The 24,473-nt window shown below is 45.1% G+C and overlaps 1 protein-coding gene across 1 annotated transcript in view; it reads right to left on the minus strand.

Annotated features, from left to right (window-relative positions):
• The window catches only part of kif1aa (kinesin family member 1Aa), a 324,793-nt gene that overhangs the window by 99,616 nt on the left and 200,704 nt on the right, over positions 1-24,473 (minus strand). The window contains exons 25-26 of the mRNA XM_078563437.1: positions 22,489-22,626; positions 6,100-6,381 (exon numbers count right to left, since the gene is read on the minus strand). Of these exons, the coding sequence (XP_078419563.1) occupies positions 6,100-6,381; positions 22,489-22,626 (420 nt within the window). The remainder of the gene's footprint in view (positions 1-6,099; positions 6,382-22,488; positions 22,627-24,473) is intronic.

Genomic DNA, 24,473 nt, shown 5'->3' on the forward strand with positions numbered 1-24,473 from the left:
GGCTAGGTTAAAACTTGCTTTCTTCTGCATATCCTCATGTTACATATCGCTTACTGGTTGAGTAGGTGAATGTCAATATTCCCAGGCCTCTGCCAGTATCACTATCCCTTCAGTTGTCAGAAAGTATGGAAGATGCCTAGGGTTATCTTTCCCTTCTTCCTCTATTTGGGGAAGTGCCCAATCTTTGCTCAGTGTCCAACCTGTTGGAATGGTGGTCAATATGGGCTTGGTTGGAGGGAGGCATGTGGAAGATGAGGGGAAGGGTAATACGGATGTTCTAATATTTCAAAGTGCTTAGAGTTATGCATTTTAATTAGGTTTATTCCAATTCTGGTCCAGGTGAGCTGTAGTAATGGACAAGCTAGGAAACATACCGCACACATTAACTGTCCCAAATGCCATTCAGTGAATACACAGAAACTGTGCTGCATACATCACCATCACTGAATACAGCACCAATCTACTCAGCCCCCATTCCAAATGGTGGTCCTGATGGTTTAAGTGTATGTTTTTATTCCGTTGCCCAACATTCCTGAATATTTATTCCCCAGGATTTCTCAACACAGGGCTCATGAAAAACACAGAACAGAGAGTCGTGGCTTCCATTCACCATTTTGTCCATGGAATTTCAGAGCAGGTTAGCAGAAACTCAAAGATGCCATCATCAAGATCCTATCAAACCTCCATGAGCAGTGCCAAGCTGAGTATTGCTCTGTACACACCAGAATAATGTTGGTGTTGACCCAAGTCTTGCACTGAATAAACTGATGAATCAAGTGAGCCTCAGGCACCTGGAACACGTTTTCTGATTTTTAATCATTAATCTTTTTTGGGACTTATTATGAATTGACGTCTTAACATGATAGTGTGACTGTCTTTATTGGTGTGTTTCTAAACATAGTGAAGTGAAATCCAATTAAGACAATGATTTTGCTATTACAGAAATTATTATGGAAGAATGTTTCATTAAATACATTTCTAATGAAGAGAAATAACATTTGAACGAACAGGCTTTAACAAAGTTACTCTTCCCTACCCTACTGACTCCGGGAGGAAGTAGCAGTGCCATTATTATATTGACTCAGCGCAGCAGGGGTCTGCACTGAATCTGGGTAAACAGGAATAATGACATTCATCTGACTCACACAACCATCAGAAAGAGATATCCTGGACACAGGCAAGACACTTGAAGCAGACTGAATATACGGTGCCCAATGGAACAGAGCTGGCAACAAGATTGGTGAGGTGCAAAGGTGGCATGCTCAGAACACAAAGCTTTCAACACAAGAAACAAAGAAATGAAGAACGTCAGTTGAAAGGAAACATTGGCTAAACTTTAAAAAAATGGTAGAGCCAGCTTCTAATATAGCGCCTACGCAGTTAACAGAATATAACTAGCACGCAGCGCAGCAAGTTCCAAAACGGAGGCACAACAGATTTCAAAATGGCGTGCATGGTTCAAGAAAATTATTTTATTCGTTTTCAAAGCTGCTGTGCTAGGGTAGCCAATTCAGATAAATTGTAACATGTTTGGAAACTGGATGCCCTGGCATGCCTTGTTGAGATGCCTGGGCACACCCTACTCAGAATGCCTGGCATGCCCTATTGAGATGAGCTAGCAAAGGGACAAGCTCTTTCATCAGGAGATCATTAGGATTCCAAGCTGTGAAAAAAGATCTGAGTTTAAACTATAAATAAATGTCAACATGGCATGAATTGTTAAAACCAACAAGACAACTGCAGTGACACCTGAGCTGACCCTTAAATGCTGCAATATACACAAGTAAGTATATGTGGTCAATATTATAACCAAAACGTGCTCTTAAAGCTCCTGAAATTATCAGAAGCAACACATTAAACAAATTCATTAAATGCTTCAGGAAACAAGTCATTTTTTTTCATATGATACTCTCCTTATGATGGTTGCACTCTGGAGGACTCTCTATCTTCACTTCATGTGATCAAACTATTCAGTGGTAATTTTGAAAAGGATTAAACTTTATAATCCTTCTCATCGGATTGATGAGGAGTGGACTGAGCCTGACTAACACACTGGACAGCTGTAAGGGGTGGACTGAGACTGACTAACCCTAGAAAACTGTGAGTCATGAACTGAGACTGACCAGCAAACTGGAGAATTGTGAGGAGCGGACTGAGACTGACCAACAAACTGGAGAATTGTGAGGAGCGGACTGAGACTGACCAACACACAGCAGGATTGTGAGGAGCGGACTGAGACTGACCAACACACAGCAGGATTGTGAGGAGCGGACTGAGACTGACCAGCAAACTGGAGAATTGTGAGGAGCGGACTGAGACTGACCAGCAAACTGGAGAATTGTGAGGAGCGGACTGAGACTGACCAACACACAGCAGGATTGTGAGGAGTGGGCTGAGACTGACCAACACACAGCAGGATTGTGAGGAGTGGTCTGAAACTGACCAACACACTGGAGGATTGTGAGGAGTGGGCTGAGACTGACCAGCAAACTGGAGAATTGTGAGGAGCGGACTGAGACTGACCAACACACAGCAGGATTGTGAGGAGCGGACTGAGACTGACCAACACACAGCAGGATTGTGAGGAGTGGACTGAGACTGACCAACACACAGCAGGATTGTGAGGAGTGGGCTGAGACTGACCAACACACAGCAGGATTGTGAGGAGTGGGCTGAGACTGACCAGCAAACTGGAGAATTGTGAGGAGCGGACTGAGACTGACCAACACACAGCAGGATTGTGAGGAGTGGACTGAGACTGACCAACACACAGCAGGATTGTGAGGAGTGGGCTGAGACTGACCAACACACAGCAGGATTGTGAGGAGTGGACTGAGACTGACCAACAAACTGGAGGATTGTGAGGAGTGGGCTGAGACTGACCAACACACTGGAGGATTGTGAGGAGTGGACTGAGACTGACCAACAAACTGGAGGATTGTGAGGAGTGGGCTGAGACTGACCAACACACTGGAGGATTGTGAGGAGTGGACTGAGACTGACCAACACACAGCAGGATTGTGAGGAGTGGGCTGAGACTGACCAACACACAGCAGGATTGTGAGGAGTGGACTGAGACTGACTAAACACTGGAGGATTGTGAGGAGTGGGCTGAGACTGACTAAACACTGGAGGATTGTGAGGAGTGGGCTGAGACTGACTAAACACTGGAGGATTGTGAGGAGTGGACTGAGACTGACTAAACACTGGAGGATTGTGAGGAGTGGGCTGAGACTGACTAAACACTGGAGGATTGTGAGGAGTGGGCTGAGACTGACCAACACACAGCAGGATTGTGAGGAGTGGACTGAGACTGACTAAACACTGGAGGATTGTGAGGAGTGGGCTGAGACTGACCAACACACTGGAGGATTGTGAGGAGTGGGCTGAGACTGACTAAACACTGGAGGATTGTGAGGAGTGGGCTGAGACTGACTAAACACTGGAGGATTGTGAGGAGTGGGCTGAGACTGACCAACACACTGGAGGATTATGAGGAGTGGGCTGAGACTGACCAACAAACTGGAGGATTGTGAGGAGTGGACTGAGACTGACTAAACACTGCAGAATTGTAAGGAGTAAAAGATCTTTGGGGTAGCTCAGTGATCCAGAGAGAGACCGAGTTGGAGAGATAACATTTTCTTAATATTGCACTGGAGTAGCAGCTGAATGCATTACTTTCTGACTTGGAGGCAGGAGGGGCTACTATTGAGTCAAGGGAGATCAGTTTTTCCTCAACCATAGTTACTGTGCTAATTTTATTTCCTTCCCTGATGCTTGCTCATATCATGCACCTTGGTGTCACATTGAACCCTGATCAGAACTTCTAATCCCCTTCCCCATCTGCCTGCAAGATTGTTCTGCCCTCTGCACAACCTAATCTCACCTCCACAGCTGTCTATTTAGTTCTCCAAGGCCTTCTTTGTTAGCCTCCCAAACTCAATCCCACAAAAACTTAGACTTCTTTAAAAAATCCACCTCCCACATCTTGACCCTGTATAAAGTTGCACCCCCAACACCCTGAATTTGAAATCCTCACCCTATATTTATCTTGGTAACTTTGTCTCCACTTTACCTTTGTCAATACCTTTGTCAGTGCAAGAGCTTTCATCCACTTCAACCCTTCTCCCTACAGCTCTGTCCCTAAATTGCATCTGGTCACTTTTTTGCTCCCTGCTTTTAAATGCTGTTTTAACCTGTCTTTTTGACTGTGTTTTTGGTTATCTCCCTTAACACCTCTATTGCTATTTGGCGTCCATGCTCTCCTAATTAAAACATTTATTAGTTCCTAGTTGGGCCATTTATTAAATTAGGAGACAATGGACACATTCAAATTGTTGTTGAGGTGTCAGCTGTGGCTCAGTTCATAGCACCCTCGCCTTTGAATCAGAGGGTTGTGGGTTCATGTCCCACTCCCGGAAACCAAGAACTGTGATTGTACTCGAAAGAGTTGCAATCTGTGACTGTTGATAACTCGAAAGAGTTTCAAATTGTTGTTGAGGTGTCAGCGGTGGCTCAGTTCATAGCACCCTCGCCTTTGAATCAGAGGGTCGTGGGTTCATGTCCCACTCCCGGAAACCAAGAACTGTGATTGTACTCGAAAGAGTTGCAATCTGTGACTGTTGATAACTCGAAAGAGTTTCAAATTGTTGTTTCATGTTGCTACAGAATCTTGGGGCTCTAATATTAAGCTGTGAGGAGGAAGTACCTGCAATAATGAAGCTCTGTTTTGCTGAAGGTGATGATTTGTTTATGTGCAGATTATCAAATATTTTACTGAGAGGAGGTGAGAGTTTTTTTCAAAAAAGGAGCATACGATTCTTAAAGACAGTTTACCAAGGGGGAAGAAATTCTGTATTATTGCAGGTCTCACTGCAGTGTCCTATCATCAACCATCCTGGAACTCACTGAGAAATTGGTCCCTCTTTAAAAGATACAATGGAATCCGTACATATGCAGCCATCATGTAAGCAAGGCCACAGAGATTTTTTACTACTGATTTACCTGTTGGTAGATAGAAATTTAGTCTACTCTCTGGTATCCAGTTTGACTAGCCACTCATTAGACTTGGTGGGCCAAGTCTTGCAATTGCATTTGTTCAAGATCTAACTGAAGCAGTCTTCTAGTGAGCTATATAAGTTGCCAAGTACAACAGCTGGAGTTGTGAGATGAGGTACCATACAACGTGAGATGTGGTGTACCTACACCACATGGACTGTAATGGTGCAAGCAGGCAGCTCACCACCACCTTCTCAAGGGCAATTAGGGATGGGCAATAAATGCTGGCCCGGCCAGTGACATCCACACTCCATGAATGAAAAAATAACTCATTTTTCATGTGCTTTTCTGTTTCAGAATAAGCAGGGAGCGGATGCTGTAATTCTGTCACCAGATCCCCAAACATACAAGGGCATGTTCTTTTTCCTGTCAGCTCAGCCTGTCTTTGCTCTACAAGATAGTGACCAACTATCACTTAATAATGTAGACTGGCAGTGCTCACTTTCACTCTGCAGACAGAACCCCATTTATGGGAGTCTTTGCTTGGGTCTTGCCCTTTCCAAGGAGGTCCCAGGACAGACAGACATTGCAGTCAAATATGCAGCTTCTGAAATCTAGTTGCTCAAATGGTACCCTGGTAGTACAGGCTCAGTGGGTGAATCTGAACAGTTATCCCCACAAAAAGTTCCAGATGGGTTATAATCACTCATTGGTACAGGGCTTTTATTTCACCATTCTATTGCATAGCGTAGGATTCCACTCTATCTGCTTAAGTGACCTTAATTTTGACTTGGAACTGTCTATACACATGATACTTGTCATGCTTGTATCAATGTGTCATTTGGCTTTTCCAATTTTTTTGAGGAAAGCTATATCAATTCTGTAGCTTTTTGGTACAGCATATTCCAGATCATATCTTGAATGGGACCTCCCTCAGTGTGAGCCAGCAGCCCTGTGGCCAAACGTAGAGCTTGGGGCATTTGGTTTCCAAAGAGTTTGCAACGATTAATGGCTCCTGCCTCGAGATGTGTCGTGGCCATTTGCCATTCTCGGCGTGAAAGAGCTAGTCCCTTTCCATCGTGCTCTAGAGACCTCACCAACCTTCCCACTAAACTGAACCAGGGTGAGCGGTCGTAAAACGGGTCCTGGCCATCATGGTGGATCTGGTACCCTTCGTCTCCCCCCAGGTCAGAAAAGGGATCGTCCAGAAAGGTTTCATCGTCCAGCTCCTCCTCCTCCTCCTCCTCCTCCTCCTCCTCCTCCTCCTTCCCATCATGGTGCTCATCTGCGAGCTCAGTGATGTCAGAGTCAGGGTTCGAGAAGGTGGGGGAGGGGGTGAGATCAGCCATGCGCTCAGTCATGCAAGTGTTGAAAATGGGAGAACTAGTACAGCCAGAGACAGGGGAACTAGGGTTAGTACAAGACAAAGACATGTTAAAAAAAAACTCATCATTCCAACAAGCTGCAGGAAACCCTCTGAATGACATTTGTAATCAAGATTGAATGAAGTTGGCCCCACTGCAATCTGAAGTCAGTAAGCTATGGTCAGAAGCTGTTACCTATTAAATATCTGTGTACACGAGAATTTTTGTCAAGGTGCCAATGGACATAAAGGACAGAGTCCAGCTGAAAAATGTACCATCCATTTGGATCACCCAGTGGGAAAAGCTGATATGCAATGGTTAGATTTCCTAAAATAAGAATAACTGTGGAGAGCTGATTTAAAATGTGAAAATATTACACAACTGTCAAAAATTAAGATCACGTGAACACTTTGTAAAGTGACATCGTTGCTGAATGGTCACAATGGTGTTGGGAAGAACCGCTTTCTAGCAGCACTATCTTACCTGCTGAGGACAGCCTCATTGGTGCAAATAAACAAAAAAGCACCCAATTCAGCCAGACATTTCTCACTGACTGCTGACCACTTCTGACACATCTCTTGCTGATCTCACAGATCTCAGGCTTAGTTTTGGAACATCTCAATCAGACTCATGTCTTATCAGAGTATTTCATACAGCAAATTTTGCACTTGGCATCCACATCACTGGACAGTCACAGTGTCTTGCTGCCTTGCTGCCACCATGTTTTTTTTTGCCTGATAACACTTACAATGAGTATGGAATCACACAGCACAGAAGGAGGCCATTCAGCCACATGTGCTTGTACTGGCTCTTTGAAAGAGCTATCCAATTAATCCCACTCCCCTACTCTTTCTCATAGCCCTGCAAGTACTTCCTTTTTAAGCATACTGTATACACAATTTCTTTTTGAAAGTTACTGGAGAATCTGCTTCCACCATCCTTTCAGGCAGTGCATTCCAGACCACAACAACTCTCTGCCTAAAAAATATTCTCCTCATCCCCCATCTAGATCTTTTACCAGTACTGTTGAGTGCAACTGGCAAAGTTAATGCCTAGATGAACAAGTCAGCAGCTATAGTATGATACGATGGTCCCGCTATTCAACGAACCTAATATTTTCCCCATCAACAGTGAATGATTATCCCTGGTGTGGTCAGTCAGAGGAATTAGGAAGTTAGTCAAAGACTAGGTCCAGGGATTGGAAAATTGGAGACCCCATTGCAGACCCCACCCACAAGATAATTCCCACCTTGCTCAATATCTTTTTTTTTTAACCTTTTTCTTAAACCTTAGGAAGCTTTTATCAGAATCATGAGTGGATGATCATTTGGCATCCAGTCCTTTACCTAAGGTGGGAAGTATATGAAGATGTTCAGAGGGCCAAGGTACAAGTACAGGTCAGCAAGTCCTTTCAGCCCTCACTGAACTTAACCCTGCTTGTTGATGCAATCACTGTTTCAGTCAAGACTGCCTGTATTTGTGGAAAAAATCAGGATCAGCAGGCACATGGATTGATCGGTGAAGTGGATGCCCAGAATGCAAGTTCAGAAAGAAACTTTCAAAATTCAGCATTTTCCAGTGAATTGTATCAAAAGTGTAACAGCACATTGCAGAAATCTTTCAAACAGTACTTATCATTTATTAGGGATATCACAATATGACTCACACTCAATGCTCACTAACAACATTCACTCCACATTGATCTCACTCTCTTTGTTAGTAGTGAAATATCTGGTTACCTGGGCAAGAAAGACCTTAATCCCATAAGTGTTGCATACAAGTAACTCACTTATCCAAATATCACAGCTCACACAATGGAGTCCTTCCCAGACCAGATGGAAAGCAGAGGCAATGGAAAGTACAGTATAGGGAGTGACCAGTACTGGGTGTGAATCATGGGGAGTGATCACGGTAGGGTGTGGAACATGGGAGTGATCAGTACAGGGTGGGTAGCATGGGTATTAATTGTGTTTTAATGGTGTGCAGGTGGTGGACATTAACTGGGGATTCTCGTGTGCCTTTATAAGCAGACACAGAGGTGTCAGCTGTGGCTCAGTTCATAGCACCCTCGCCTTTGAATCAGAGGGTTGTGGGTTCATGTCCCACTCCCGGAAAACCAAGAACTGTGATTGTACTCAAAGAGTTGCAATCTGTGACTGTTGATAACTCGAAAGAGTATAAACAGACACAGACTGAAAGTCTGGTTGTTGGGTTTGGAGCTGTATGTTTGTAATGTGTAATTCTTGTAAATAAATGCTTAGAGAAGTGTGTGTAAGATTGGCTCCAGTTCTATGCTCCACCAACTGGCTGTCTGATTATAACATGGTAGCAGAGGATGGGTGAAGGTTGGAAGCTTAGAACACTTTAAGACAGAAAACTACAATCCTAGAAACCATCGTGGAAAATGTCAGAAAGCAAATATAAATCAGAATCTGATAACCCTCTGATGCTCTTGTAAAATTAAAGGTTAAGTACTTTTTGGGTGGATGCCCATCGGTTGGATATTGACGAAGATTGATAATAATGAATTCTTGGATGATATTTAACAAGAAAAATGAACAGTCAAATCCATATGGTGCATGATTGGACTTTGAAACCAATAATCATTCAATGGAAGAAAACGTCATGGACTTTGATTGCATTAAAGATTGACAAGATTCAATTTGTGGCTCCCTGGAGCAAAATTAACATTTACATTGCTGGGTTGAGCTAAGATGTCCCATATGGACAAGCTACAGGTTCTAACTGGTGTTTGGTTCTTGGAGAGGGAGACCTTGCTGGATCTCCACCAGGGTTACAGATTGACCTTTCTGACTTGTCATAAACGCTGGGCAAAAAGGAAATCTCAAATTAAGTGGGTGGATGCAATTTATGAGCTGATTTTTTTTTACTAAAAGGAATGTTTGTAGAAGGGACATCATGCAATGAAATGCTTTGAACAGAATATAAAGTTTTTTGATTTAATTTGTTTTGAAGTTTTGGTTGCACATATAAACTATTTTTTAAAGAGAGAAGGGAATCTGTTAATTGTATATTAATTGTGTTGGGTTGTGTTCAGGCAGTGGAAATTAACTGGGGATTGATTCACAGCCCTATAGATACGGACGGAAACTGTGGTTGGTGAGTTAGGAAGTGCTTGGTTGTAATGTGTAATTCTGTAAATAAATGCTTAAAGTGTGTAAAAGATTGGGTCCAGTTCTATCCTTCGCCAGTTGGCTTTCTGGAGTATAGCAATGGGGAGTGATCAGCGTGCAGTGTGGGGCTGTGGAGCAATGGTGGTAACCAGTACAGGATGTGGGACATGAGTCTAGTGCACCATAAGCAGCTTGTTCAATGTAAAGTTCATGCAGCCCATTGTGCCTGTGCCAATGCGGTTACTTAAGGACCTCATTCTCTGCCCACAAATTGACCAAGTCCAATGACTAATGGCTTCAATGTAATCTTCTTTGTACTCCTAAATTTCCAGGGCCAAGTACTGGTGCAACACATAGCACTGGACCAAGACTCTGTTCATCACACAACATAGCACACTACTTCTGAATTGACCACATGCCCCACAGTGAGAATAGGCACTTTGGTTAGGATTTGCCAGTCCCCTCCGATGGGGCACATCTCCAGCAGGCTGGGATGTCTGCCTGCTACGGGAAAGCTTCTGTAAATGACTAACCAACACACTTGCAGCGAGGACTGCTAGCGGACACTGGAAGACATAACACCCTCCTCAACAAGCAAGCAGCTGTGCTGGGAATCCATTATCCTGCCACTCAGTTAGTTACTATTCCTCAAATATTAACAAATCAGAGAATAGGGCTTAAAAGATTTGGATGTGGTGTTCCACAAGGATTAGTGCTGGGGCTACAGTTCTTCATTATTTACATACATGATTTGACCAAATTTAAAAATTTGTGCATGACACCAAAGTGGGGGGTGGGAGTTGATTAATACAGAGGATGACTTGCAGAATGGCTGTGTAATTAGCGATGGACTTCAACATAGTGTAGGATAATACATTTTGGTAGGAAGAAATAGGGAGGACTTGGAAAATAAATGTTTAAGTGGAGTTGAGGAACTGAGTGACCTGGGGGTACAGACACACAAATCACTAATAGTAGCGACATTAAGACCATTTTAAAAAGAAAGAAAACAAAGTACATATTTGTAGATAGACAGAGTGAAAAAGCAGTGAAGTCATGTTAAACTTGTATGGAACATTGGTGAGATCAACTTGGAGCATTATGCACAATTCTGGTCTCATTATAAAAAAGGCTTAGCTGGTCTAAAGATTTGCAAGAATGACACCAGGATTGAGAGTTTATATCTATAAGGGAAAATTGAATAGGCTGGAGAACTTCTCTGTAGAAAAAAAGAACACAGAGGGGTGACCTGATAGATATCTTTAAGTTAATGAGTGGTTTTGTTAGGGTAGATGATAATACTGACTGTTCTCGCACTGACCCAGTGATTGCACTGACTGGACTCACACTGACCCAATGATTGCACTGACTGGGCTGGCACTGACCCAGTGATTGCACTGACTGGGCTGGCACTGACCTAGTGATTGCACTGACTGGGCTGGCACTGACCCAGTGATTGCACTGACTGGGCTGGCACTGACCTAGTGATTGCACTGACTGGGCTGGCACTGACCCAGTGATTGCACTGACTGGGCTGGCACTGACCTAGTGATTGCACTGACCCAGTGATTGCACTGACTGTGCTCGCACTGAACCAATGATTGCACTGGCTGGACTCACACTGACCCAATGATTGCACTGGCTGTGTTCGCACTGACCCAATGATTGCACTGACTATGCTCGCACTGAACCAATGATTGCACTGACTGGACTCACACTGACCCAGTGATTGCACTGACTGGACTCACAGTGACCCAGTGATTGCACTGACTGTGCTCGCGCTGACCCAGTGATTGCACTGACTGGACTCACACTGACCCAGTGATTGCACTGACTTGACTTGCACTGACCCAATGATTGCACTGACTGGTCTTGCACTGGCCCAGTGATTGCACTGACTGGGCTAGCACTGACCCAATGATTGCACTGACTGTGCTCGCCATGATAAATGATTGCACTGACTTGACTCACACTGACCCAATGATTGCACTGACTGTGCTCGCCCTGATAAATGATTGCACTGACTTGACTCACACTGACCCAATGATTGCACTGACTGGGCTCGCACTGACCCAGTGATTGCACTGACTGTGATCGCGCTGACCCAGTGATTGCACTGACTGGACTCGCACTGACCCAATGATTGTGCAGACTGGACTCGCACTGACCCAATGATTGCACTGACTGTGATCGCGCTGAACCAGTGAGTGCACTGACTGGACTCACACTGACCCAGTGATTGCACTGACTGTGCTCGCACTGACCCAGTGATTGCACAGACTGTGCTCGCACTGACCCAGTGATTGCACAGACTGGGCTTGCGCTGACCCAGTCATTGCACTGACTGTGCTCGCACTGACCCAATGATTGCACTGACTGTACTCGCACTGACCCAGTGATTGCACTGACTGTGCTCGCACTGACCCAGTGATTGCACTGACTGTGCTCGCACTGACCCAGTGATTGCACAGACTGGGCTTGCGCTGACCCAGTCATTGCACTGACTGTGCTCGCACTGACCCAATGATTGCACTGACTGTACTCGCACTGACCCAGTGATTGCACTGACTGGGCTTGCGCTGACCCAGTCATTGCATTGACTGTGCTCACACTGACCCAATGATTGTGCTGACTGGACTCACACTGGCCCAATGATTGCACTGACTGAGCTCGCACTGACCCAGTGATTGCACTGACTGTGCTCGCGCTGACCCAGTGATTGCACTGACTGGATTTGCACTGACTCAGTGATTGAACTGACTGGCTTGCGATGACCCAATGATTTCACTGACTGGGCTCGTACTGACCCAGTGATTGCACTGACTGGACTCGCGCTGACCCAATGATTGCACTGACTGGAAGCGCGGTGACCTGATGATTGCACTGACTGTCCTCGCACTGACCCAAGTGATTGCACTGACGGGGCTCGTACTGACCCAATGATTTCACTGACGGGGCTCGCATTGACCCAGTGATTGCACTGACTGGGCTCGCACTGACCCAGTGATTCCACAGACTGGACTCGCGCTGACCCAATGATTGCAATGACTGGGCTCGCACTGACCCAGTGATTGCACTGACTGGGCTCGCACTGACCCAGTGATTGCACTGACTGGGCTGGCACTGACCCAGTGATTGCAATGACTGTGCTCGCACTGACCCAATTATTGCACTGATTGGACTCGCACTGACCCAATGATTGCACAAACTGTGCTCACACTGACCCAATGATTGCACAAACTGTGCTCGCACTGACCCAATGAATGCACTGACTGGAAGCACGCTGACCCGATAATTACACTGACTAGGCTCGCACTGACCCGATAATTGCACTGACTGGACTCGCGCTGACCCAGTGATTGCACTGACTGGATTCGCGCTGACCCAGTGATTGCACTGACTGGATTCGCGCTGACTCAATGATTGAACTGAGTGAACTTGTGCTGACCCAGTGATTGCACTGACTGGACTCGCACTGACCCAGTGATTGCACTGACTGTGCTCGCGCTGACCCAATGATTGCACTGACTGGACTCGCACTGACCCAATGTTGCACTGACTAGACTCGCACTGACCCAATGATTGTGCTGACTGCACTCGCCCTGACCTAACGTTTGCACTGACTGGGCTCGCACTGACCCAATGAATGCACTGACTGGGCTCGCACTGACCCAATGAATGCACTGACTGGGCTCGCACTGACCCAATGATTGCACTGACTGGGCTCGCACTGACCCAATGATTGCACTGACTGGGCTTGCGCTGACCCAATGATTGCACTGACTGGGCTCGCACTCACCCAATGATTGTACTGACTGGAAGCGCCGTGACCTGATGATTGCACTGACTGGCCTCGCACTGACCCAGTAATTGCACTGACGGGGCTCGTACTGACCCAATGATTTCACTGACTGGCTCGCATTGACCCAGTGATTGCAATGACTGGGCTCGCGCTGACCCAGTGATTACATTGACTGGACTCGCACTGACCCAGTGATTGCACTGATTGGGCTTCGCTGACCCAGTAATTGCACTGACTGGACTCGCACTGACCCGATAATTGTACTGACTGGATTCGCGCTAACCCAGTGATTGCACGGATTGTGCTTGCACTGATCCAATGATTGCGCGGACTGGGCTCACACTGACCCAACGTTTGCAATGGCTGTGCTCGCACTGACCCAGTGATTGCACTGAATGGCTGGCACTGACCCAGTGATTGCACGGACTGGCTTGCACTGACCTAATGATTGCACTGATTGGACTCGCACTGACCCAATGATTGCACAAACTGTGCTCGCACTGACCCAATTATTGCACTGACGGGACTCGCACTGACCCAAAGAATGCACTGACTGGACGCACGCTGACCCGATAATTACACTGACTAGGCTCGCACTGACCCGATAATTGCACTGACTGGATTCGCGCTGACCCAGTGATTGCACTGACTGGATTCGCACTGACCCAGTGATTGCACTGACTGGGCTCGCACTGACCCAATGATTTCACTGACTGGACTCACACTGACCCAGTGATTGCACTGACTGGACTCGCACTGACCCAGTGATTGCACTGATTGGACTCGCACTGACCCAATGATTGCACTGACTGGACTCGCGCTGACCCAGTGATTGCACTGACTGGATTCGCACTGACCCAATCATTGTACTGACTGTGCTCGCACTGACCCAGTGATTGCACTGACTGGACTCGCACTTACCCAATGATTGTGCTGACTGTGCTCACACTGACCCAATGACTGCACTGACTGGACTCGCACTGACCCAATGATTCTACTGACTGGGATTACACTGACCCCATTATTGCACTGACTGGACTCGCGCTGACCCAATGATTGCACTGACTAGGATTGTGCTGACCCAGTGTTTGCGCTGACCCGATGATTGCACTGACTAGGATTGCGCTGACCCAGTGTTTGCGCTCACCCGATAATTGCACTGACTGGATTCGCGCTGACCCAATGATTGCACTGACTGGGCTCGCACTGACCCAGTGATTGCAATGACTGTGCTCGCACTGACCCAGTGATTGCAATGACTGTGCTCGCACTGGCCCAATTATTGCACTGATTGGACTCGCACTGACCCAATGATTGCACGAACTGTGCTCACACTGACCCAATGATTGCACAAACTGTGCTCGCACTGACCCAGTGAATGCACTGACTGGAAGCACGCTGACCCGATAATTGCACTGACTGGGCTCGCACTGACCCGATAATTGCACTGACTGGACTCGCGCTGACACAGTGATTGCGCTGACTGGACTCGCGCTGACCCAGTGATTGCGCTGACTGGACTCGCGCTGACCCAATGATTGCACTGACTGGACTCGCACTGACCCAGTGATTGCACTGACTGGACTCACACTGACCCAGTGATTGCACTGACTGGACTCGCACTGACCCAGTGATTGCACTGACTGGACTCGCACTGACCCAGTGATTGCACTGACTGGACTCGCACTGACCCAGTGATTGCACTGACTGGACTCGCACTGACCCAGTGATTGCACTGACTGGAATTGTGCTGACCCAGTGATTGCACTGACTGGAATTGTGCTGACCCAGTGATTGCACTGACTGGACTCGCACTGACCCAGTGATTGCACTGACTGGACTCGCACTGACCCAGTGATTGCACTGACTGGACTCGCACTGACCCAGTGATTGCACTGACTGGACTCGCACTGACCCAGTGATTGCACTGACTGGACTCGCACTGACCCAGTGATTGCACTGACTGGACTCGCGCTGACTTAATTATTGCACTGACTGGCCTCATGCTGATCCAATGATTGCGCTGATTGTTTTACTCACATGTTTCACCATTGAAGCTGAAGGACAGATTAGTGTGTGTGGCCCAAATAATAGTTCTTTACAGAGTAGAGGAACTAGTTGAATTAACTGCAGGCACAAATTCAACTTCGAGGGAATCACGTGGGGAAAAATTTAATCCAGGCGACAGGGGTCTTGGCACCAGCGGGAGTGCTGGTAAGAGCCCTGCATCACCTCCTTTGGGGTAGTTCTGCCATATTAACTGTCAGTCAGGTACTTAAGTGGCCTGTAGCAGGCCTTCTCCAGATTCAATGACCCCGGGTGGGGGGAGCAACAGAGGTCAGCAGCTCCTCATTCACTGGGGAGCAGTGTTAGGTGCTGGTAATGCACCCATCAGAGGCCAAGATCAGCAAGGGACCCAGGTCACAGGACAGTGAGGATGGGGATCTTTGGGAAGAGGTCACTGGTTGGATGGCACAGGGGGAATTGGAGGAAAAGGCTGGGGTTTGCTCTTAGCAGGCACCCCTTCCTGATACCAGTCCCTCGACCAGGCACTGAGTGCCTGACAATAGGGATCCCGCCTATCCTGGGAGCCCGTAAGCTAACGCAACAGTGTTATCCTTTGCGGGCTCCCCGCGTGGCAACTGCCCCACCCACCGTTGGTTGAATACCAGCAGTGGTGGGATGAGGTCCTTAAGTGGGCATTAATTGTCCACTTCCAAAGTGGAAGCAGCTGTGAAGTGGTAGATTGCATAAATGCAGAGATTTGACAAGCATGTTGCAAAGGCAGAAAGGGGATTTTAACTTTCATATAGATTGGGACAAGTAAACTCAAACGTGCCAGTATAGGGTGTGCAGCATCGGGAGTGATCACTGGAGGGTATGGGGCACGGGAATGATCAGTACAGGGTGTCAGAAAGGTTGAGAATTTCTTGAGTGTCTTCAGTGCAGTTTTTTGCAGCAATGTGTCCTTGAACCAACAAAAGGAGGTGTCACATTAGATTTAGTCATGAGCAATGAACCAAATTTAATTAATGGTGTGTGAACATTTATCTAATAGGAATCATAATTTGCTCGAATTTAACGTGGTGTTTGAACGAGAGAAACATGAAACAACTGCCATGATTCTAGATTTAGGTAAGGCTGACATCAATCCACTGAGACAGACACTGTCCGCAGAAAGTCTGGTAATGGGCAAAACGACAGAAAATCAGTGGGAGGTGTTCAAAAAAATGTAGTATGATATGGGAATAGTTTATACCCCTAAGGGACAAGGGCACTACTTGTTTAAAAAAAAGCCATGCCATAAATGGCTAAAAAATAAGAGATAACAAAACAACTGAAAGCAAAAGCAAGCAACAATGCAAAAATTAGCATCAATCCTGATAAATGGGAAAGATACCAAAAATAGAAAAGGCTGAAAAAGCAGAAACAGCTGCAGAAGTGAATACAAAAGGGAACTTGCAGGACTATCAAAATCAACACAGTAAATGACTGCAATTAAATTAGGATAAAGAAGGTGATCAGGAGCAATGAAAACTGATAACAGTGATATTGTTAATGAAAATAAGGAAATGGCAGACATGCTTAAGGATTACTTTGCGTCAGTATTTGCAGTGGAGGAAGGAGTCAGCACGTCAGAGATCCAAAGGAAACTAAAACTGGACCAGGGACAAGAACTCACCAAAACGAACACAGGCAAAATAACAGTAATGAAGATAATAATGGCTTTGGAGAGCGACAAATCACTAGGACCAGATGCTTTGCATCAGGGATTTAAAGGAATTAGGTGAGAACATTGTAGTTGGCCTAAGTATAATCTTCAAAAGTTCTCTTGATTCAGATATCATTCCTTTAGGTTGGAAAACTGCACATCAACCCACTATTTAAGAAAGATGAGTCTATAAGCTATATATACTAGTCTATAATTAAGCATTGTGCGACTGAACACCTTGAAAATGTTCAGCTGATCAGAGAGAACCAGCATGAATTCGCAAAGGGCTGACGAACCTGACTGACTTTTTTGAAGAGGTGACTGAAGTCGGGAACTGGGGAATGTCTATGCATGTTGTTTCTATGGACTTCTAGAAGGCATTTGACATAGTCCCTCACAATAGATTGTTGCTTAAAGTTGAAGCTCATGGAATTGAAGGCAAATCATTGACCTAGTTAGGAAATTGGTTGAGTGATAGGAGACTAAGAGTAGGGATAATGCAGCGATAGTCCAATTGACAGGATGTGTCCAGTGGTCCTCCAGGGGCCAATCAGGGTTTGGGCTTCAACAATTTACCATATTTATTAAAAACCTGGATGATGGACTAGAAAACCACATATCTACGTTTTCAGATAATACAAAGATAGGCATCCTTGTAAGCAATATGGATAGAAGTGTAAAATTATAAGGAAATGTTGATCGATTAAGTGAATGAGCGAAACTGCGGCAGACGGATTTCAATTTAGACAAACGTGAGACCATTCACCTTGGAGCAAAAGAACAGAACAAGGTACTTTGCAAATGGGTGAAAAGCTAGAAACAGGGGAGATCCAAAGACTGTTGGGAACCATAGATCATTAAAATGTCAAAAATAGGTACAGAAAATAATCAGAAAGGCCAATAGAATGCTGGCCTTTAAATCTAGAGGAGTAGAATACAAGGTGGTAGAATTTACGCTGCAGCTATACAAAGTCTTGGTTAGACCACAGCTGGTACCACAACCTAGGAAAAATATATTAGCCTTGGAGAAAGAACAAGTTTACCAGAATCATACCTGGACCGCAAGATTAGATTACATGCTTGAAAATTACAGCTATAAAGAAAAATTGGATAGGCTAGGGCTGTTTTCTTGGGAACAGAGGCGGCTGACAGGTGACTTAATTGAAGTGTACAAGATTATGAGGGGCCTAGGTAGAGTAGGCAGGAAAGACCTGTTTCACCTAGCGGAGGGGTCAATTACCGGGGAGCACAGATTTAAGGTGATTGGTGGAAGGGTTAGAGGGGACATGAGGGAAAACTAGTTCACCCAAAGGATGGTGGGTGACTGGAATTCACTGCCTGGTTTGGTGGTATATGTAGAAACCCTCAACTAATTTAAAAGGTATCTGGATCAGCACCTGAAGTGCTGTAACCTGCAAGGCTATAGACCAGGTGCTGGAAGGTGGGATTAGAACGGGCAGCTAGTTTTTTATTTTTTATTTTTCGGCTAGCACTGACATGATGAGCTGATTGGCCTCTCTCTGTGCCGTAGCTTTTCTATGGTTCTACATGGAGAGATTACATAAACTGGGGCTGTATTCCCAAGAATTTAGAAAGTTAAGGGTGATTTGATCGAATATATTAAAGGGAACAGATAGAGTAGATAGAGAGATACTATTTCCACTGGTTGGGGAGTTTATGACTGGGGACATAATCTAAAAATTACAGCTAAAACTTTCAGAAATGAAATTAGGGAACACTTCTACACACAAAGGGTGATAGTAGTTTGGAAATCTCTTCCACAAACATCAATTGATACCAGATCAACTGTTAATTTAAACACTGATATTGATAGATTTTTGTTACCAAGGTATTAAAGCATCTGTACGGCGTTAGCAGATTAGCCTTGACTGCTTTCACAGTGATCCAATGATTACATCACTGGTGACGTACTGACACAATTAATTCGCTGACCGGTTGCATTATGGCCCACTCATTTTGTACTATAGTATCAAGTTATTTGCCTTGTTTTGTTGGTGGTGTTGAAATATCAGAATAAATAAAGCTTTACTAGCGTTCTACACGAGTCAGAATTCATACACCATGGAGATTTTTTGGTAACGTTTTCCACAGCGCTCTCTGTTTAAAAACCAAAGACATAACCAAAGAAACATTTCTCACAGATGTGATATTGTGATATCCCTTAGATTGATACTCTCTCTTACAGTCCAGCCTCTCTGCAATGGTCAGCCTCTGGATTCAATCATTCCAGTTTTGGGCCTTCATTCCCTCCACGCTGCATCCCTATTCTAGATTATAGTCTGAATCATCAGCACACTCCCTCCCTGCTTCACATTAGGACATCCAACCCCTCCCTGCACCAGTTTAGAGCCTCAATCACCAGCACATCTTCGCTCCACATGAGGACCTCAGTCCCAAAGACACTCTCTCCCTGCTTCAATTTAGGATCTCAACCCTCAGCGCATTCCTTCCCTGAACCAGTTTAGGATCACAATTCCCAACACACACCCTTCCTGCTCCATTTTAGGACCTCAATCCACATTGCTCTTCTTCCCTGTACCAGCTTTGGAACTCACTGTACTTTTGCCCTGTACCAAGTCTGGTCAATAGTTCTGTTGTGATCACCCATGTTTCAGCATTAGGCACTGGGACCCATTACAGTCTCTTTCCGACTCAGCATTACATCCTGCTGTCTCCGAATGAGGCAAAAACTCCTGTGTCTCTCTCAGTTGCATGTGTTGTACCAGTTTCTGGCTGGAGCAGACCCTGGGCTGTAGTTCTGCATATGTCACTGTATTATCAGGGAATCATTTGGCCAGAGATGCATGGGGAAAATCACTGGAACCTGCACTGGCCCATGAACACAGGCTGTTCCTCATGTCAGACCCCAGTGTTCTCAGGTCCCTCCCAGACTAAGATACAACCCCTAATTTCTCTTGTGCTTGCCCACATTACTGGATAAAATATATCTGGTGGGAGGTAGGGATATACACCTGAGAGGAGGCAGAGTTAATTCAGCTCTGGCTTCCTCAATACAGGATTGTTCCTGTGAAATATTGCCATTTGGTAATGAGCGCTGGAGGTCTTGTGGCACAGTGGGTAGAGTTCCTGCATCTGAGCCAGAAGCTCCAGGTTCAAGTCCCACTCCAGGACTTGATCGCTAAGGAAGGTGTTTTCATAACATGTCCAAACAGGTTGAAAATCAATTTGTAGATCCTTCCAACACATGCCAATGGCAGGGGGCAATAGTGGGAGAGATTCCTGGTCAGCCAAGAGATGGAAAGAAATTGGAGCCTCTACCGTTACTATCCATAGTTCCAGGCTACGATACGCATGTAAAAGTGTGCATTGCCATAGCAACTCAGACTCCTTGGGGGGCCGGTTGGCTAAGTTGGCTGGATGGTCAGGTTGGTGCCAACAGCATGGAGTTCAATCCCCGTTCTGCCTAGGGTGGATTCGGGACCTGCCTCCTTGCCCCGCCCATGGTGGAGGTCGTGGCGTTGTGGGTCAGACCTGCCTTCAGGCAGAGAACTGAAGAAGTATGAGCACTGTGTTGAAAGGTTTGGTTGTCACCTTGCTACACGACCGAGGTTTATGAAATTGTAAAAGATGCAATTAGAGCAGAATCTGTGAAACAAGATGGGGAGAGAGGACAGAGTAAAGGATGGTTGTCAGAGTGATACTGAAAATTGGAGATAGTGAGGTACCAAGTGAAAGTATGTGAGTGAAAAAGAAAGAAAAAAAAGGTTGGCAAGAGAAGAGATGGGGGGAGAAAGGTAATGAAAAGAGAAGGTACGAAAGGTAGAAAGATTTGTATTTATACAGTGCATTTCGAAAATTAAATGATCTGATCATCTGTAACATAAACAGCAGTGAGTTGAGTGACCTGTTTATCTATTTCATTAGTGTTGGTTAAAGGACAAATACTGGGAGAACTCCTTTGCTTTTCTTTGAATAGTGCTGTGGGATCTTTTACATCTACCTTAGCGGGCAAGTGGGGTCTTGGTTTGACATCTTATCTGTAAGTTGATACGTCCACCAGTGCAGCATGCCCTCAGTACTGCACTAGACTATCAGTTTAGATTATGTGCTCAACTCTAAGAGTATAGTACAAATAAAAACTGGTTAACATTTACTTTAAAAAGTGGAAAAGGAGCTTTACATGATCAAATTCATGTCTTTGTAATGAATATTATTCAGTGAGATTTAAAGTTACTGTTTTCCTGCCCCTGAGGTGTGGATAGAAGCTTGTGAGCCTGCAAAACAATGAGCTATTCATCTTACAGGTCTTGCTGTAGGTTGATACTGTTATCAATGTTTTTGATGTCACAGTTTTGGAGGGAAACAAATCTGCTTCTCAAGAGGTGAAATGGCACAGCATCTCTCCCAATGGTGAGGGGCAGGTCAGTGTGTCAAAGAAACTGGTGTTACTAACATGAGGCAGAAAAACTGAAAGGCAGCAGCTGAATAAAGGAAAACCAAAGGTCATAAAGAATCAAAGGAATGTGGTTGAGCATCACATTCTTGTTTGTGAATACTGGCTAAATCCCAGGATAAATGAAACAAATGGCCATACCTCCATTGTCATTGGGTCAATGTTCTAGAATGCTCTAACTAATACCTCTGCAGGAGCTGCAGCATCACAAGGGCTGCAATGGCTCAAAGAGAAAATTCGCATCAACTTCTCCTGATAACTATGGGCAATAAATGTGACCTTGCCAGAGTCACCACGCCCAGAGAACAAATAATTAAAAAAAAAACAGAGAATTATATGTGAGTGGCATGCTCTCACTGTGAATACCACCCAATCCCTGAGAATGTGTGATATACCTGTTTGCCTTCCTGGGTGCACAACTACAAGAACTGTGGGCAAGGGGGTGGGAATTGCTACTGGCACATCTTGCTGCCGAGTTGTGTTTGGTGCCACCTCAATTGGACTGGTTGGATAGCTACACTTGGATTAGTCAAGTACCCCTAATCTAAGGAGAAGACCCTTACTGCAGGCTGGACTGTAGAGAATGCCTCAGTATCATTCAGGTGAAAATAGGTTGGGACTCCAGAGAAAACCAGCAGTCAGAGTCGAGAGAGTATAGTCGCCACTCTCTCGCCTCCTGTTGCTATTTCCATGGAGACAATGCTAGGAATGAGCAGTGTCCATTCACATCTGGGCAACTGGAACAGAAAATCCAGATCCTAATTGCGTTAGTGTGAAGCATTACCTGCTGGCAGAAGGAGAACTAGGGTGCTGTGCAAGTCATTAAGCAGTGAGATTTAACTCCTTCTGGGCTCTTTCTTGAAAGAAATGGGAATACTAATTTTAATCCAAATTGATCAAAACTGGAATGGGAACAATTTGGAGCCTTTCAAATTCAGATTAATCGAACTTTCTGTTTGGCTTCACTGCTCATATCCACAGAGTATTACAATGTTTAGACTTAGGATGATCAATTCCAGAAAAGGAATTTAAAACACTCTTACCTTCCAACCAACCGGAACCATGGGAAGCGATCGTAAAATGGATCCCCACCCGTCATAACATTGTCACAGTCGTCAACCACACTGGAAGGCACTTCAGCAGCACGGTCATACATCTCCCGCATCAAGTCCAGTCTCTGCCTGCAGGAGGTAGGAATCCAACACACAGCAATTACAACTACATCCTCATAGCTGCTGGGCACAAGAAGGTGAGGAACCATCAAGGCAGCAGTGGTAAATGCAACTTCACAGAATTTGCATCCCTTGCTGTTCACACTGGCTCTGGGGTGTGACTTGACAGTGACTTTAGCAGAGGTTGACAGGATTCAAAAGAACCAGGACCAACAAGTAAAGAGGGATGAAGAAAGGCAGACGGATTTTATTGGGCAATGTGACAGCAATAAAGCAAACATGCTTGATGCATGGGCACTATTGGCATGGACAGGAGATTTATAGGATTGGGCATTTCCCAGTTATTAAGCATTTCTTTGTAAGTGTTCCCTTTTAGCACTAATTCGAATATGTGAGCAGTATTAAACTTGTTGATGCAGTAACGTTATGTGGACAACTAACGAGTTGAAAGGAAATTTATCATCTGAGAGAAGCCGGGATAATCAATTAGATTTTAATGTTGAAAATTATAGGGCAATTGAAGGAGTAAAAGTAAATGTGTGGATGTAATGAAGTAGGCCAGTGGATGATGTGGGATATATTGCTGCTTAAAGAGGAGATGCCACTAAAATTCAAGAAGTGATTGGACTACCCAAATATTATATAGGTACTGATATTGCCTAGCCTCGTGCCTAGGGAAATCCTCATTTCCCAGATGTTAGCAGGGAGGAATAAAGCTCCAGGGAACCATTACACTGGGTTTTTATCTTCTTTACTCAGTCTAGAGATTTCCAGGATGTAAAAAAGGAGGCAAATTTGGACCTGAGCCTGCATTGTACCCATCAAAATGAGGTTGAAGGGAATTTCCATGAGCCTCAATTTACACTTATTTCATCCAAGAGGCACCCATTTCCAGTGGATTACCAAGAGGCTGCTGGTGAGATTAGTACCTGGAATCAGCTCAGACCTTGGGCCTGTAGATGGTTTATCTGTATGGCATTGAGGCAAAGGTCAGCCATGATAGACAGTGGAACAGGCTCAAGGGGACGAATGGCCTTCTTCTGTTCCTAAGCAGATTTCTTTTTTATTGGAAGTAACCAGTCTACAAGTGGCTGTTTTTAAACAGAGCTCTGGGATGAATTTTGAATACCTCCAAGCAGGTAACCTTAACTCAAAGTTCTTGGTGGGCCTGCATTTTTAACTTGAGGAGCAAGAGGAGTTTTCATAGACAGAGCCTCACTAGCTAGGGGTGTGAGCAATAATATAGATCTTTTACATAACCACAAAGTATTGATCCTATACTTTGACCCATATTCTCGTCTGCTCAGAAAGTGCAGCCTTATTTAATTTGCTCTGTACTGTATATGAAACAGAACCATTTTTCAGGTTCAAAATGATGCTGCTATCTACATGCGCAGGTACGTAGATTATGCTAGTCCAGCATTTGGTTGATGTTATGCTGATAATTTATCTCATTTGTCTTCCAATGCATAGTATCCCCACCTCGACCAATGCTTCAGGCAACTGTAGTATAAATAGCTATTATGCTATTGGCTAATATATGTCAACAGTGATGTCAAATCACATGTCGCTGGAATTCAGAGAGGTGGTTCTGGAAGGAGCCCAATGCTTACCTATCCCTGTACATCATTTTATATAGTTAATAAATGTTTGAAAGTCCCTATAGGCCTTGTTTCCAGTAGTTGGGGTTAAGCACACCTTGGGACCGTTTATGATGATACTTCATGGTGGCAGTGGTAAACTTATTGAATAGCAAAGATCCCCGAGGAAACCGATGGTGGCAGGAAAGTGAAAGCCATTGAATACAAGGCAGACCGGGAACAACTGCGCCACAGAATCAGGGGGAAAAGCGCCAA

The sequence above is a fragment of the Cetorhinus maximus genome, chromosome 19 (assembly GCF_964194155.1).
Source record: "Cetorhinus maximus chromosome 19, sCetMax3.hap1.1, whole genome shotgun sequence".
In the NCBI taxonomy this organism is placed as follows: Eukaryota; Metazoa; Chordata; class Chondrichthyes; order Lamniformes; family Cetorhinidae; genus Cetorhinus; species Cetorhinus maximus.